This window comes from Eurypyga helias, unplaced genomic scaffold (assembly GCF_000690775.1).
Source record: "Eurypyga helias isolate BGI_N326 unplaced genomic scaffold, ASM69077v1 scaffold31893, whole genome shotgun sequence".
Lineage (NCBI taxonomy): Eukaryota > Metazoa > Chordata > Aves > Eurypygiformes > Eurypygidae > Eurypyga > Eurypyga helias.
The window spans coordinates 40,029-58,259 of NW_010239827.1; the positions used below are offsets into that span (position 1 = coordinate 40,029).

The following is an 18,231-nucleotide window of genomic DNA, read 5'->3' on the forward strand; positions in this document are numbered from 1 at the left end:
GGGAAGCAAAAAGCCATAGATGTTCAAGGATCAGCTGGTATTTCTATTTACCAAAGAATTTGAAGTAATTGAGAGCCTCTTTTGCCAAACTATTAACAAAGAGGAAGCTTTCAGTTGTCTAAGTGCTGGCCACCCAATGGAGTCAGTGCGGATGGAGAGGAATCACGGCCAATTTCCATCATCCTCTTGGTGTTCTAGAACAGAGTGCGGAAACCAGGAGAATAAGGTACCTGCTATGTGGACTGCTGACAGAGGGTCCAGGCTGTGAGAGACTACCTTTGCCCCGTGGCTGTTTGCAATGAACAGGGGGTAAAGAAAGAAGAATGTTCAGTCCAGGCAAATAAAGACAAGCTACTGATGAAACTAAATTAAAAGTGCAGCAAAGGAAACATAAAACAAAATCAAATTAAATGACCAATACCCATGAACCAAGGAAACTGGCTTTTCTTTGCACCTGGCTGAGTATGGAAATGATTGGAACATAAATAGCGAACTCGGAAATAACAGTTTAGTCGTTACATTTATGAACAGTAGCTCTGCATTTAAAAAAACCCAAACAAGTCACTAGCAGTTTAGCTTGAATAATTTGTTGTATGAAACAGAAAAAAAAAATTGAGTTGAATATGGGCAAGTATGGATATTTCAAAACATAAATACAGCAAAATCAGTATTCTCAAGGAAAAAAGGTCCAATGGCCTTCTTTGATGAGTCTGGCCTCTTCTCCAACCCCATCCCCCCACAATTTTGAAGGCCAAATAACTGTAGGTGCATTCTTGCACTCACAACTATTTGCTGGAATATTCTATGCAGTTAGATGATTATATTTCTGACTGCACTTTTGGTATTAGTATTAATTTATTTAGCATCAGTATATTTGGCACTGAAATTCTAAACATCACTTCAGTCTCCAAAATTGTGGGTGCAAAACCCAGAAATTTAAAAACCAGACCCCAAGGAATCATACAATCGAGCTATACATTAGGGACAAAAATGAAAAAAAAAGTAGTCACGTACATAAACACTAACAAATTAGAGATAGACAAATGCTTACTAAATTGTTAAGATGAAACCTATTATAATTCTACATACTCTTTAGACAAAGATTTCATCGTAAAACACTTCTTCTCCTGTAATGAGCAGGCATCCTCCAGTTACGTCTGTGATATCAGAGCTTTTATTAGTTTTTTACGTTCAAATTTAAAAGATAAAAGCCTTGACCTCTGAAATCAAATGTTAAGGTTTATATTTATTCTCCTTTTGAAAAGCCAGTATTCCTTTACATTCTCATACTAGCATCTAAAGGGAAACTAGTGAATGTTAAAAAAAAAATAAAAATGCAAGAGCCATAAAATTCATCAAGAGAGAACTCAGAGGCTGTACAGTAAGAGCAAATGAAAAAAAAACCAAACCCAAACCAACCTGATTTTTTTTAAGAACTAAGAAAAAAAAAGCAGAGCAATCAACCAATAGAATTGCAGAAAAAGATAAAATAATTGCAGTTCCATTTTTGGCTCAGAGTATGGAAGTGTTAAGTACTAGGCATGTACTGATATATTTCTTGAATTTTGTGCCAGCGATGTAAATAGACAATTCCAGAGTTTCCATTATAGCTATTGGTTAAGTCCTGTGCAACTAGCTGTTTTGCCTAACATTTTATGCCCTTCAGCTCTACTTAGCCACTCATCCAAACTCTCAATAAGACTATCTGCAACCTTCATCAGAAATGACATAAAAACCTTATTGAGATTCTCGATGAAGCAGCTCTGAAGAGAAGGCCAAACAGAAATGGATGACTGATTATACCAGACAAGACCAGACTTCAGGTGCTGCCATCACTAGAGCAAAATACAAGAGACACGACATGCCATACCACGGTAAACCAACCACACTGACAGCCCTGGTTTTAGATCGTATTTACCACTTCTGATTTCATGCGGGATGGGTTATGCAGCAGGGCTGGGGAAAGCAGCTGTGTTTTGTACTTGGTTTATGCCATTTTCTTTCCTATCAGGTGAGAAGGGGGGCTTTTCCATCTGGCTAGAGCTACAGTAGACATCTACAGCTCCCACCCAGGAGGTGGCAGAAAATATGAGACATGAAATTACCGTTCTCTGTCTGCTTGGAGTGCTTCTTCCAGATACAGGACTCACTGAGCCCGATGTGTCTAATTCATCAGCAGAGGACCATGAGGACAATTCCTAAAGTTCAGAAGGAATGGAGCTCAGAAATACTGCAACTAGCTGTTCAGGTAAGCAAACTGAAAAAAAAAACCCTGAAGGAAATCCCAGCAGAGTTATTTCCAAAGCAAATAAAGCAGTTAAATTTTGTTGTTGAATTTTATAAGCCTAAGGCATTACATATTTTCTCTGTTAGCCCTGAAGGAAAAGAAAAGCAAACAGGTAGTTAAAACTTAATTGCTGTAGGTGACATGTTTTCTGCCAAAGTCAATACAAGGGAAAAACCAGTGTCTCTTTATTGGCCTGATTACAAGAAGAGGCTGTTACCACCAAGATTTTACTTAAACAGGCAGAAATTCACTAAAGGGAAGGAAGAGTTGAGTTCTTATGCCTTATGCACTCTGCTAATCCAAGACTTTTTTTAAAGTTAACTAAAGGAGAACCTTGAAATCTTTGCATTATACCTGCTACTGTTGGCAAAGATGTATGCATAACTCCCTCTCAAATACCCTGAGATACATGATAATTTGAAAAGATTTGGAGTATAGCTCAGAAGGGAATATGAGAGATTTGTTAGCCTATTACAGAATTTATGTGTTTTTCTTCTCTTTGACAGATTGAACATTACCTTCCTTTCCAGTGACAACTGACACACTCTAATTTTCAGTACTGCAACTAGAGTAATTATCGCATATACTCTACCAGTTGACTGAATCGATAATGGCAGGATAAACAAACCAAGTTGTTCAATACTTACTGCTACATCAAATAGCAAAAACATTACTGGTTTACACAACTCCACCATATCACAAAAAAAGATGTTTACATTATGAAGTATAAGATTACTTTACAATATTCAAGATTACACGTGCACCATCTTCATAAGAACTGAAAACAAGAGAAACAGTGCAGCCTACAGCACTGATCAAAGACAGTCAAAACAGTGGGAAACATGTCCCCAACAAACAGCAAGGAGACTTACCAGCTGACTATTTGAAATGTCTAGAATTTTCTCTAGATCTTTAATATGACGCATGACCTCTTTCAGGAGAAGCTTCAGTCTGTTTCCAATGACATGCACCTTTTCTTTGGCTTCAAGACAGTCCTTGCCTTCAGCATTGACTAGCAACTGGCAGGACATATCTTGCAGCGACGCCACCTTCAACTGAGACTCCAGCAGTTCACGTCTGATTTGCTGTTTCCAAGGCAAGCACCAGATTTTTTAAGATTTAATTAAAAAAAAAAAGGGGGGGGAGGGAGTGGGGAGAAAAGCTAGAACTCACAAATCTGGACATGTGAAATTGAAATTAATGAAATGGAAAGAAGAGAGAAGCAATAAAAAATTCTAATCTGACAGGAAGATAGACAGCAGACAGCAGCCTAGCAGTTGTCTCAGATTTTAAATCATGAGTTATGCTACTAATGGAAGCGAGTAGTGATCCCTAACAAAGTAGTTAGTTACTGACACTGGTCCCACAGCTGTGTGTTAGCATGCAGTGTACAATGCTAACGCTCAAGAGTAAGATAAATCTGATCAGGTGGTTTTCTGATGGTGCGTTTTGGGAGAGAAAGGCATGATTACAGCCCTACCATTAAAAGTCTGTGATGATCCTGCAGCGTTTCCGAGTCCAGGTTTGGATCGATGGGAACAATCTCATTTTTTCTTCTGTCAATATTTTCTAACCAAAGCAGCAAACCATGGCTCATTTCATGGAAATCCTGCAAATGATGAGTGATAAATTTAATAGCATAGCAGAAAATTCCAATCTTATTTAGGTTTTCAGTTTGTCCTATGACAGGTCCTACTGACTAAATACCTTAACTTAAAAGGAAGTGTAGAATAGTATGATAATATACTATCCCAGAGATGACAAATTTAGAAAACCTTGGGCTGGAAATACATGCTTCAGGTAGTGCAGGTACATCTTTCAGAAAACACATGGTGAAGCTGTGCTTTGGATAAATGGACAAATTTCAGACTGGCTAATGAGCACACCAGATAATGATATAGTTTACATTTTTGATATGTGGGATGCTGACAATTTAAAATAAGTGCAATACAGACCTGGCACTGCATTAATGCATCCTGCAGTGAGCAGCGCCACTCTTCGATCATGCTGCACACGTGGTCCCAGCGCACATTCATCTGAGACAGGCGCTCTTGAAGCTTCTTGCTCTCTTCACTGTCAGACTGAGTGAACTCTGAGCTGCACAGATTGATGGATAAGATGATTGCTTTGCGGTTATCAATTGCTTTCTGAAGCTCCTTGATAATGAAACAAAGTGGGATGGGGGAAGAAAGGATGGAAGTCAGTAAAACATGTGACTTTCAGAGGAACCTAGTAGAGAAGGCACCGCAGAAATGCAATGATTTGCCATCAGCAACTGCAGAACAGTACCATACCGTAAGAGTCTCTGTGCTCTGGATATGAGATTTCTCTGCTCACTCTGTGACTCTGCAAATGTTCACTCTTTAGCATCTACTACAATTTTACTGTGAGCATAAACTAGAACAAGTCAATTAAGCTTGTAAAGTCCTGAAAGCCTGAAATCATAGTTGAATTTTAAAGATCTGGCTCATGTTTCAGATACTTTAAAGACAGAGCAGGCTCAACAAAATTCAAAGAGATTTAGGACAATTGTACTTTAGTTCACAATAAAACTTTTGCCCTCACTTCTCAGTTTTGCTGATTAACATAAAACCCAACATGTTTTCATGCTGTCAACAGTATTTTAAAATAAAAGCTTTTATGAGGGAAAAGAAAACACACAAAGAGTATAAACAACTTACTCCAATTTATAGAAGCGGGACACGTATAAAAACTCTGATTTGTTTACGCTGGAAGCCACAAAAGAAACCCCCTCTTTTGGTTTGGAGGGCACTAATGGGCCTTCCAAGAGTGGGTGAGATAAGAACAGGATTCTTATGAAATGCCCCCTTTTCCACCTACTTTACAGCATTTACTTAAAAGCCTCATGTCACAGTGACCTTTGTAGTACTCATGGCAGCTATATTTGGATTCCAGTGTAGATGAGCATTAATATGCTTTAGATGGATCACTGCCGGAAACAGTCTTTACTATCTGTCCACCTCATTCCCAGCATGGAGCGCAGTGCATTTTGACATTGGCTACAACATTTTTGTGCCCAGGCTTTGAAGATGCTAGTAACTGAATGTGATGTTTTGGACCATCATGCCTGCAGATGTTTAAGGCTGTAAAATATCCAGGAAAGATCACAAAGGCAGCATTCAATTCCTGATGATCTGACAGAAGAAACAGGAATGTTGCAAAGTGACACCAAATTTTTCATATGTTGCACAGCTGACAGTAGTGGGTAGGCTACAACCCCTTTGGCCCCTCTCCCCTTCCACGGTAGCTATTTTGTTACCAGTTTCTTACTAGAAGATATTTGATTTAACCTGGCTTTTTTGGGGGGTGGGTTGTTTTTATTTTTTGTTCTTTCACAAGTTCGACTGACATCAGCAATTATCTCCACATTCTGGAATTTCAAAATTGCCACGAAATTACTATTTCAAAAATTAATTTGGATTATACAATAAATACCAGTGGTACATTTTCCTGCCAAAAGGTGATTCATAATATCATTTTCCCAGTTACTTCAGTTATCAGCAGTGGCCCACTATGCGCAGAACAGAGCAAACCAGCTGCAACTACTGGCGACCTCTTCAATGTACCTGTTGCACTCAAGTATGGTTACAAACTAACTCATGGAAAAAGAGAAATAAAACTCACTTTCAGTTTTTTAATTCTGAGCTCTATAGTTTGTATATCAGTGCTGAGATCAAGGCGGCGGAGCTTCTCCAGTTCCTCTTCAGTTTCTCCCAACCAAGCCCAAATGCTATTAAGGTCGGACTTAAACTGCTGCCATTGCTGAAGGTTCTGCTTCATCCTCAGCTCCTTGCTTAGAGCTTGAGCCTGGATTAACTCCCATCGGTCAATGACACCTGGATTGATAAACACCGAATTCAACAAAAGCAAAAAAAAGAAAATACTGGCCACACACATAATTGCATCAGCTGAATCCTGTGCAAGACAAAAAAATCCTCCATAAAACCCCAAAAACCTTAGCCCACAAAACATCACACTGAAAACCAAGTTAGATTGAAGAGCGTGATGTTGGAGAGAAAGAATGAAGAATGTGGATGATTCCAGGCAGCAGGCAATTTTACCACTGTTGATGCATTGGACAAAAACCTGTGCTAAAAAGAAATAAATTAGGGGCTATTTCTTCTTGTTAGATACCTTGAAATGCTATGGCAGAAGGACAAGTTGTATCATTCCATCAACTTTAAGTAGACTGCATGGGTAGCATATTTTGCCAAGCTGAGAATGGAGAGGTTGCCCTTAGAGTGTCTGGAACAAATCCTTGTTTTTACAATGCAATGCCTCTTGTTGTACAGATGATGCTTAAAATTAGTCAGGTGAATAGCTCTATCAGGTGAATATAGATTTCTGTACTGTAGGCAGATAATATTAGAACTGAAAGCTAATATTAGAAAAAACAAATGCTGACTTAGTGTTTTATACAGTAATAAAAGCAACCTTTTTTGGAAAATATTCAACAAAAATGCATTGCATCCACAGGGACTTTTTGAAAGGATTAGGGTTATGTCTCATGATATGAAGGGGTTCTTAAAATGCATTTGTATGCCTAATGTCTTCACAGGGCATATACAAAAAATACTTACTATTCCCTTCCATTTCTTTTAAGAGATGTTAAACAGAACATAGCAACAGACACAGTCATGTAAATATTTACGTCCGTAAATAATACCAATTGTTCATCAGAAAAACTTTGCATGTTTGCTACTTTTGATAATTGCTTTCCATCAAAGTAGTAAATGTTACTTACCAGCTGTTTGTGTCTCAGTACTGCTTAGGTTAATAAGTCCAGATAATTTTTCTTCTTCCTCCTTCAGTTTATATCCAAGTCTTTTGACTGAGTCTATGCTTCCGGTGCACTCCCCTAGAAGCTTCATCTATATTAACAAACAAAAAAATCCCATTTCCATGTGCACCGTACAGGACTAATTGCATGGAAAATGAAAATGACAATGCAATTTTCAAAATTTTCCAAAAGCAGGTCTAAGTGTGAAGATAAAGATTTATTACTTCCACAATCTTTCCTGATAATACCAAAGAAATGAGTATGGAGACAGTGAAGGCTTAAAGCATAAGTTCAGACTGAATAGAAACCACAGCACTACAGTGCCAAATCGTTCTGGATGACTTCAGGTGTCATTTTTCTTAATGTTAAGATGCTATGGCAAAGATACTAGAAGATGTGATACAGAAACTTAAGCGTGGAGATATTGCTATGCATCCAAGCAGCTAATCTTTCAATTCTGCCAGTAATAAAATTATTTGAATGATTTAGAGAGATTTTTCTTCCAGAAGAACTCTCTGAGAAAGTTTTTAAATCACAGATCCCATATATGCAACCTTGCTTATGTGATGCATGCTTATAATTCATAAGCAAGATGAATACTGTGCATGAAGCTATAAAACCTGCTTTTAAAAGCAGAGGAATTTTAAACCAGGGTATCATTATTAGATGGATAAATACACATATGAGAAAGTGCTTTTGGACAGCTGCAAAAATGTAATAGGAAAATAAATTCCTTAGAGTCAAGTTCCTGTAATCTTATGCTATTGTAAACACACTAATAACATAAATAACAATAGCATGTGTTTAAGGGTAACAACCATATGCGTAAGTCTGAAAAGCAGTACTATCTAATTGCTTTGTTGAAAGAGCAAAATTTCTTTCAATAGCAAATCTAACTTTGACTTGTGCTCCAAAATAAACGTACATATCCTTTGTAACTGGAATCCAGCTCTGGTCCTGTAGGTGTTTTACTGCGGATGATATTTTCTGTCTGCTGTATTTGGAAACGGCTGGTGTCTAAGGCCTTGTCCAGCTGTCGGATATGTGCTTCCAGGCCACCAGGTTCTCCTGTACCAAAACCAAAGAAAGGGACTGTCACCCAAGTTTTCCCAGAGTTTTTTAAAATCTTTTGCCCAGGCAGAATGAATATCAGGAATACTATCTAGTTTAGACAGTAAAGGAGAAATGTGACTGCAGCAGTACGAGTGGTACAATATCAAAGCAAAGTGGTAACTAGTTACATTAGAGGGTGTTAGCGACTTTCAGAGGACAGGTGACTATGCCAATGAACATGCTTGCCATAAGCATACTATCAAAAAGTCCACAGTTAAAAGCAGGCTTGCAAACCATTCTGAAGGGATTTTTTTCCCCCCCTCCTCAGAGAATTCCTCACCTCTCTGAAGGGGAAAAGTTCTTGGCAAAGCGTGCTCTAACCTCACTGATTTTGAAGAATGCCTTGCTCTCTTCCACAAACACTATCAAATAAAACTTTGTCTCTCAAATTTCTAATCCAAATCTGACTTAAAATTTGATTTATCCTTGTTTCTCTTTGTATTAATTCTCTCCACTAAAAAACAGTAGAATTTTGATATACATGAAAAGGATCCTATCTGTATAAAATTTTGAAGATCCAAAGTGATATACAAACGCTAAGTGACACTGTTGTAATAATATTCTCAAGGTTCATAATGACTGGACATCTTCTAGGCCCACAGCAAGTAGTCCACGACTGATTTAGGCAACCACACTAAGCAGCAATATTTATAGTGTTTTTCCAATTAGGTGTTTGATAAAAATTATGCTTAACATACCTGCAAGACAGTATTATTTATCCAAGCTGTTTGGAACTCACACCAATGTTTTTGAAGCAAGACTAACTTGTATTTTCCTTATAGAAGTCAGCTGAATTCTGGGATATGAATTAGCTACAGCCAATTCTCATATGAAGCAGGCTGCGGCCTAGAGGACCACATAAAATCCTTCTTATCCATATTCTATCACTGTGCCTGATTTCCATCTGTTTACAAAGACAGTTTTAATTTATTGATAAGGACACAATTAAAAATATGCATAGGGGAGGGGAGCCTTCTGCCACCTAATTACAGAAAACAGAGCCTCTTGGATGGTTAATCTTTTTTCATATAAAACACCGCCTCACCCCAAATGGACAGAACAACGTGCTCAATATTGCTTTTCCCTCACTAGTTTCAACATTTTCACAGGTCACAAAACTACACACATTTTTTTGATATGTACTGCTATTATTCATACTCTTAATCAATCATAAGATTATTGCACTAATTTGGGGAAGAAATAAAAATGGACAGTGAACATGAGGTCTGTCCCATGGATGATGAAATTGTGTATGTCTGCTATTTCAAATTTGCAATGAAGTCATTATTTAAAAGAGGAAAACTGTGAAATCATGAGAGAAGGTATTTGTGAGTGTATCTAATCCCCCAGAGAGAGTCATCTAACAAATGAAACAGGAGGTTTAATCTTGTGTAAAAATGCAACGTGGAAAAAAAAAATTAATCTTCCAATTGAAAGACTACTATAAAGACACTGGATTACAGTACCTCACCTTGGCATTGTTAACACATGAAACAACAACTAACCTAAGTTTGTATCAAAGTAATAATCCAAGATGTGGCTGTGTTAAAAAACATAAGTGCAAAACTGAACAATTAGGTTTGGCTTTGTATCTTTTCCTTCTGCCTTAATTTTTGTAGAAACCACTTTTCTCTCAGAGACCTAACTTAGTACTAAGTCCTTTTGAGGGACTCCAGAGATCAAAGACCAGTCAGAGTGAACTACTGATCAGTTCAGTCTAGTTAGCTGAGGTAGGAGGGCCAATACTTCAAACTCTCACCCATGCAGCTAATAATACCTTTAAGCACAGTAGTAAAGCAGGATACTTCTACATTAATATGCCAATGCTGCCATGTAAGAAATATTTATCTTGCAAGTTGTGAAAAGTATAGCAGATACTAAGAGAAGACAAAGAAGTTATGCTTGTGCACTGTGGTATTTATTTGCATCTGGCTACGCTCAGGCTTTTTTGATGCCTACCAGAGGTATTTTTCAGTGCGTTTTCTGTGAGTGTTACATAGGCCTCAACAGTTTCAGGGATCTCTACATCTGAAAAAATAAAAGCACAGACTGAATCGACAGCTTAGCAATGGCTGTCTCCTTGCAGCAGGAGTCCTTTTCGTGGGGTGGAATATATAAATGGCCCCAATAGCAAATATCCTTTCTGGAGAAGGAAAAAAGCTGAAGACTGAAACACAGGGAGCCTGCTACAAAGTCCAGGCAAATAATATCCAGGTAAACCTGACTTTTCAGATCAATAACCTGGAAAGCAAAAGACAGCCACAAGTTCAGAGCATATATATATGTATATAAGCACATATATATTTTTATATATACCTATATATTAGCGCAGACACCCCCCCTCCCCAGTATATCTTCTTCCACAACTCGCTGCCATTTGGGCACTTTCACTCATTAAAATTTATTACACAAAGCATACCCACTTAGAAAGAATTTCCAACTTCACTGGAGAGCAAGACCTAACATCCCAGCTCAGGCTAAACACTCAGTTGTTGGAGTCTTGCCTGGGTAAGGACTAAGTTAAGATTTACTTAAGCACTTGATGATTTTGTCTGTGGATCTCTCCCAAAGCATTTCTTCATCAGCTTGTTCTGCACTTTTTGCCATATCCAGTATGGTTTCTTCTAGTCAGGATAACTTACAATGCACTGCTGTTACAGATGACATATCCCATCTGGCAGGCCACAAGCATACAGACACAGCCAATTCCCTGTCATATCACATATGCCTTTGCGATTTTCCAAGGCCGCAGTCATCCAGAAATCTCCACCACTGTGTCTAAGGCCAGAAGGCCACTGGGATCACTTAGGGAAAGCTATTTAAATCTTCAGCAGCTATTCAAAACACGTTTCCATGAGCATCTTGGCCAACCAATCACACATGTAATATTTGCTTCTTCTCACTAGGCGAGAACGGGGGACACAATTTGCCGCCATACCTGCTATACCAGCTGCTCCTCTCAGGTAGAAGTCCTTCTCTTGCCCTCCATCATCCTCCTCAGAGTGCAGTGCCCGTGAAACAGCTGTCTCAAGGTCTCTGCTAAGGTCATAGTCATGATCCCACTCCAGGGGAATGGAGTCCACGCTTGCAGGGGTATCTCGCCCTGATCGCTCACTTCTCACCGGCTGGGAAAGAGGCAGCGAAAGGTTGGAAGAGGGGTGCGGGGAGAGAATGCTGTCCGCAGACTTGTCATGCCAGTGTATGTCAGAGAGATCTGCTGATTCATCCAAATCCACCTCTCTGTCAGAGAGGTCGTGTTCATCATCTGTCAGCTAGAAGCATAATGCGAAGAGAACTGATCAATGAAACGTGCAGGGGCACTGCATGGTCCGCGTAGGTCAGTGAAATAAAGCAGCATTAGGCAACAGTCACACTGATAGGGTTTGTATTTTGCATTCTTTTGCACTTCCCCTTCATTATTATAAGATGCACTAAAAAAACAGAGCAACAAAAAAGTTCATGATGCCAGCTCATTTTAATTACTTCAGGTACCACAAAGTCTGACATCAAGCAAATGTCTCCAGACCTTTTATTGATGCCACTGCAATACAGACATCAAGTTAAAGAAAACTCTGGAATCAAGTCATAGGAAGCATAAGCGACCTTTATCATGATCACTGTTCTCAATGATATTCTTTCCTATTTTAGAAACTCCGGATTTTGTTTCTTTCCTTCAGTAGGACTTGAGCTACCAAAAATAATTTTGCTCTCACTTACTCAGCTGTGTTTCAGTTCTGGAGACAAATTTCTGTGTCTTTTGATGGGGAGTATTATTTTATCATTGTTTTGTAAACAAAACAGAACTCAAAAAGCTGCCAATGAAACTGACAGAGCATAGAGATGTTCTTTTTACCAGAACCACACTGCTAACTGCATTAGTAAGTTTTATAAATCTTCAGTTTGCCTGGATTTTCATGATGACTGACAAAAATTCCAGATCTGGTGAGTTTGCTCCCTGACCAGGACATAGAAAGCATATAATGCAGGGAGGCAGTCGTCAGGGTTGTAACAAAATTACATTACAGGAATTTTGGAAAGTTACAGAAGTTCCACGTTAGTTCATTTCCACATCTTTATCTCTCCACTTTCTCACACTCGTAAAACGGCATCGAACCAAACAAATATGTATGTATACACACAGGAAGGTGGATGAGTTTCTTGTGATAGCGTTCCACACGTCCAAAGACCTCTTGACAGTAACGACGCAGCTCATCTAGTTCTTCTTCGATGACAGCTGCATCCATGGGCTCACTTTTCTCAATGAGTTGCTCACCCTGCACAATTATCAGCTCAATTTTGTTGTTGTTCAGTGAAATTTCTTGCTGGAAAGCCTGCATAAAAGAAAAAACATTCTTTATCAATTAAACCAATGTTACAACAACATAAGGATGTGAGTCTCGGAATTTTTCAGCAAGAATGGTGTGGGTAACAAACAGGGATCATTCCAAATATTGTGACATGAGCAACAATGAACAATTAAATTTAGCATTCCACAGTCTTTCTAGCCAAAAACAGTGATACTTCATGGTTTACCATCTCATTCCTTACTTGTTGTATTTGGAAAGAACACTCTTCTCTAAACAAGCCATGTCCATGACCAAATGTCTAGAATGAACACAGATGCTAAAGCTAACACACTGGAATTTTGGATAACATGACATTTGATATTTTTCTCTTCAGATAATGATTTTCCTGATGCAGAAATGATTGACAAATGTAGTAATCCTTAGGTGCCATCAATAATGGAGACTTGAAACTAATAATTTTTATTGTAATTTACTCTTTCAACTAGGGAATGGAAACTATCACCCTTGGTTTTAAAAAAAAAAATTCACAATGTAAAGATCTTCCATTCTAGCAGAAAACTATGTACTGCAACCTGACATAGCTCGTAACTACTCAGTTTGAAGTCTCAGCCTGCAAGTAAGAGACTGTATCAGGCTGCATTTCTGCACAATGTTTCTTCAGTTTTTTTCCCAACATGAATGTTTTTATCTCTTCTCTCATCCCTCCTCCTATTACCATTCTCTACCTTAAGTTGCTTTATCTTCGCTTGGACATCACACTCTGAGAAATGCTCAATGTTGGTCAGCTGCAGGTCCATCTCTGTAAGCCATACCAGGATGCTATCACGCGCTGTCTCAAACTCTTCACGCTGGCCAATAAAATGCTGGGAGTAGAAAACGGAGTGGCATGAAATGACCAAATGACCCAAAAACCTCATCAATAGCGGCTGTCCAAAGAAATGGCTTTCATGCCCTTCAAACCTAACCTAAACTCAGTACACTTTTTTTCATTTCCTACATGCTTTCTAATGTTCCCTTTTCAGTAACATCATCCACAGCTGCAATTAGCTGACCTTTGAAAGTTATCTTCTATGAGGGAGGTGGTGTTTGAGGTCACCAGGCATTTCCCTTCAGACTTCATACTTCGGTTACCTCAGTCAAAGTGAACAGGTAAGGTCCCTTCCTCTTCTAAAGGCAGAAATCCCCTCAAACACACAGTATAAATGCATTAAACTGGAAGCTTCTGGTGTACCCCTGATTCATAAGTGTAGTAGTAAAACCAAAGGTCTTAAAAATGGAAAAATACTTTTAGCCTGCGCAGGATGGAGGTAACTCGCTTTTGTAAGTTGTCCCATCTCTGGTTCCCCTCATGAACCATCTGCTTGAGGCTGCAGTCAGAGTCAGTGCGGTTCTCTCGGGCCAGACGGCGATACTGTTTATTGATAAGTTCCAGCTGAGTCAGACTTTCATGCACTTGTCTCTGGAAGGCCTAAAGCAATATGAACAAAAGACACCATCAGTTTTTTAATTATTGAAACCAGGACACATATATAAGTCTCACCCTTTATTTTGACCCTACTTCCAGATTCCAACCTATGTTAGCTGATAGACTTTGCTAAGGAGGCAGACATCTCCTGAGGGCTGTCTTATTGAGAGGCTGACTTCTGATTAAAATGAACAAAAAAAAAAAGTTTACAAAACTGACAGTTCACTGAATGAGAAACTACAACATGAATACCCATTACAATGGCAAAATCAGTACAAAAAAATAGACTTCCCTTTCTACTCAATCACATGTTTTTGAATTTGAGAACAGAAACACAAACAATGAATATGAAACTTTTTTTAAAAAAATGAACAGAAATCCAAGATTCTTGTGGCTTCATTGGATTTCCTTACACATACTGAATTTGCTGAAGTGCAAACATTTAAGAGATTTGAGCAATTGTTTATTCTGAGTTTTACCAAAAACAGTGAAAAATGGTACTGAAGGGATCATCTCTTCATCCTCAGTATACTGGTATACAAGTACGTTTTGTCTTAAAATTTTAATGGAAAGAAAACTTCATGAACATCCATACCATCCTATGCCTGGGCAAACGTCTGCACCATGTGCTTTCAGTGCTTCCTCTACTGTTATAAAACAGTCACCAAGCTGGAGAGCAGAAACAGTAGGTGACAGCCCATGAGTTTCATGTTGTGACTAGCAATCAAAAAGCCAGTTGAGGAAAGCACCATGTAAGAAACTGACTCAATTAATCCCTTCAAAAATAAAATTAAAAAAAAGATGAATAACTTTTAAAAACTAGTAATCTTTATGTTTCACAGAAACAGGAAAGCAATCGATTAAAGGAAGACTTAAAAACATAGACTACACTAGCCCTCTTTTGAATACAAGTAGGTTTTGGCTCCCATTGCAGTTCTACAGGCTTGCTCTCTAATATTCCTCACAATGCAAATAAACAGTCAATCTCTCCCAAAACCACCCTTACTAGGAACTGGAGAAGTGTGATACTAAATACTTCCCTACAGGAATTTTCATTAAAATGAGCTAACACACGAGATTTCTACATAAACAATATATACTCTTCATATTATAGAATCCTGATTCTATGATATTGTACCAGTCAAAGTTAAAAATGGAATAAGAACATTTCTGTCATAACACCAGAGACAAAGTAAAGAACCTGGTTTGAAGAAAAAGATCAAAGTCTGTTAAGCCTTCTCAAAATAACTATTCTCTTAATTAAATGGCCATCTAATTGAGTAGGGGACAAGCAACAAGCAGCAAACGGGCTTGCAACTGGAGTGAAATGCACAGTAGAACTGGATTCACTTAAAATTGCACAAGGAGGCAATTCTCATATCAGAGGCACAAATCTTACTAGATTTACTAATATAATGAAATCTAAGTGTGCAGTTGTCATTTCACCTGTTGCCCAGCCTTGTCCAGCATAAGAACAGCTGTGTATTTATCTTCAATTTTTTCAGCTCAGCTGCACAATAATTCATCTATTGCATTCCTGGCTGTAGCCTCTTTTAATTTCTCCATAAAGTACTGGAGCTGAAGGAGTTTGATTTTGTGCAGTGAAGTCAGTGAGAGCCACCTCTGACCTCTCTGTTCAGGAGCTGAAAGGTTCTGAACTGGCCTGCTGGGCTCTTTTTTTTCCTCCCCTTCAATTCAAGTGCAGATATGGAGGAGAAAATAAAATTAGAAAAAAAATATGTGTAGTTAGAGCAGAAACCTGCTTCAGTTAGAATGTATATGTGGCTGACTTTATACTGACTTCACAGTGAAGCTGCTGAAATCTGCTACATTTCAACACCACTTTTGTTGCTTTTTGGTTGGTGTAGAAAATAGGTGCTCAGAAAGGAAAAAAGGAAGAAAAAAAAGAAAGAAAAAGGACGAAACTGCAGGAAAGCAGGCTTCTGGAGAGGCTGCTAAACTGTTCTGTTTGCATCTAGTTCCTAATCCTGCTGACACCCTGTAAACAGTAAAAATTCCACAAGTCTGGAGGAGAGGGAAGGTCACCATAAAGGCTGAGGTTCAATGAAACATACTTTGGGCAAAGTCAGATCAGCAGTAAAAATCCAAGACAGCAAAGATATTTTTGGTACTGTTTGTCACATAGAGACTCGCTAAACAAGAGATTTAGAACCTCATCACTAAATAAAGGGACAATGGGAAGGAGGTCCAGGAAGCAAATGTTTTTATACTATGGCAACCTACCTCACCATAACGAAGCCTGGCAGTGTTTAACAATAAAACCTGGCCAATACATTCAGAAATGTGAATGTCAACTTGAATCAGCACTTCACAGTTCATGTTTTTAAATTAATGTTAAACCAAAAAGTATTAACCATTCTTAGACGCTGATCAAAATTTGCTTCACAGCAAATACTTTAGAGCATCTGTTTACAGAATTGCCTAAACAATTTGTTCTGTTTCTTCAGATTTGTTTTGCTCTCTCATCTTGATACACTCATTGCAAATATGAAACCAAACAAAAGATTTTCACCTGTGACTAGCCACACGACATGCACATGTGTGCTTCATACACAGGTATACACTCCTGTAATTATGAGACAAGCCATCACATTGTAGTAGACACAATGGAGTTACCTAACAAACGCTTAAGCATTGACTGAAGTGACACCTTGTCAATTTTGAAGCATGCACTTTTAAGTCATGGGGGACACCATGTGGACATGTACCAATACTTGTATGAACATGAATTTCAGGTATAAAGTTCTAAAATGGGGATATTGTACATTGTAGAAACAGGAAAAGAATTCAGATGGCTAGTTTCAGAGAGTTACAGAAAGAAGAGGAGGGATAAAATCAAAGCAAAATCTAAACCATGCAACATGCATTTGAAAAAGTAGTTGGTGAAGGGAGATTCGTGAATGCTCTGGAGCACTTGCTGAATGGACATACTAAAAAAGTTTCAGAAATAAAAAAGGTAAGAAATCTAACTTTGGTGAAAAAGTGGCAAGTGAGAGTGGATTGATTTATTAGCATTTTCAGTGGACACCTTCCACTGTTTTTATACCGCAGAAACTTGCCACTGAAGGCAGTTACAAATATATTAATAGTGTCTCTGCTGAGCGACTTGTGTCTGGGAAGGATGAACACCAGCTGGCTACTGTAATGTGATCAGCAGATATTAAATTTCAACTATTATAAATTACCTCAAATTTCTTCAGTTCTTCCTTAGCAACCGTGTAAAGCACGCCGGAGGAGCTCGGGAAAGCAGCTGTCCTTTCAGAGATTTTTAGCCAGTCTTCAAATCTGGAGTAGTCATCCAAAAACTTTTGCCACAGCCGCCATGTCTCTTCAATTCTGCAATAGGTAATGGAAAATTAGGGAATGCTTGGACTGAAGACCAGCTGACCTACAGAACTTTAATCATCTACAACAGCAAACTAGTGCTGCACCAGAAAATAACTGGCTCTTAATCTAACTCAGACAGCCAGGCTGATAAACAGACCACAGGGAAGGCTGGTTCATTCCAGACTGAGCTAGAATAAGATGATGGCTATTTATTTTCAATGCATCTAATTTCAAATCAGTATAAAAAGAAACTAGTAGGTATGCAATAGGAGCTCTAAAAATCTGAGTACATGCTAAGTAACTTCTGAAATACAGTCCCGGTAACTAAGCCAGTATTTTAGATTTTATAAATTCTACAGTACCTTCAACTGCAGAACTTTTTCTTACAGAATGCTAAAGATGTTGCAGTGTATATTTTGAAGTTTTTAGTCATTATTCTGCATTGCAAAGGGACACAAACCTTTTTTTTTGCGTTCACCAACAAGTGGCAAAATGCTGCTATCTCAGCATATACTGTAAACATACTTTTATTAAAAAAACAAGCAAACAAAAACCAAAAAAAAACAATTGAAAAGTTATTCCAACATTTAAAAGAAAACAATTTGACTTCAATTCAATATGTAAAAATAGTGGCTGACTCTTGATCCTGAAAGCAAACTGGCTTAATACTGAGACTGTAAAATCACAAGAACTTCAACACCACTTGATTCAAAATAGCAAGATCTTTTTTTGGGACAGGTTGTATTACAACAGAACTTTGTCTGTTTCCACATTCAGAATAGATCTTTCCCAAATCTTAGATATGCAGGTCTAAAAAGGACCTGATCCATGCAGAATTTATGCTTTGTTTTTATATTGTTTAACCTGAAATTTGACATGTGGGAAGTTGCCTTTTAATCTGATTAACTGC

General features: G+C 38.2%; 1 protein-coding gene across 1 annotated transcript in view; it reads right to left on the reverse strand.

Annotated features, from left to right (window-relative positions):
- Positions 1-18,231, reverse strand: part of LOC104507106 (nesprin-1-like) — a 71,265-nt gene that overhangs the window by 7,164 nt on the left and 45,870 nt on the right. The window contains exons 25-37 of the mRNA XM_010148283.1: positions 17,180-17,330; positions 13,794-13,976; positions 13,234-13,371; positions 12,341-12,532; positions 11,140-11,473; positions 8,014-8,156; positions 7,053-7,179; positions 5,933-6,144; positions 4,243-4,443; positions 3,768-3,896; positions 3,160-3,372; positions 2,106-2,198; positions 231-289 (exon numbers count right to left, since the gene is read on the reverse strand). Coding sequence (XP_010146585.1) covers positions 231-289; positions 2,106-2,198; positions 3,160-3,372; positions 3,768-3,896; positions 4,243-4,443; positions 5,933-6,144; positions 7,053-7,179; positions 8,014-8,156; positions 11,140-11,473; positions 12,341-12,532; positions 13,234-13,371; positions 13,794-13,976; positions 17,180-17,330 — 2,175 coding nt within the window. The remainder of the gene's footprint in view (positions 1-230; positions 290-2,105; positions 2,199-3,159; positions 3,373-3,767; positions 3,897-4,242; positions 4,444-5,932; positions 6,145-7,052; positions 7,180-8,013; positions 8,157-11,139; positions 11,474-12,340; positions 12,533-13,233; positions 13,372-13,793; positions 13,977-17,179; positions 17,331-18,231) is intronic.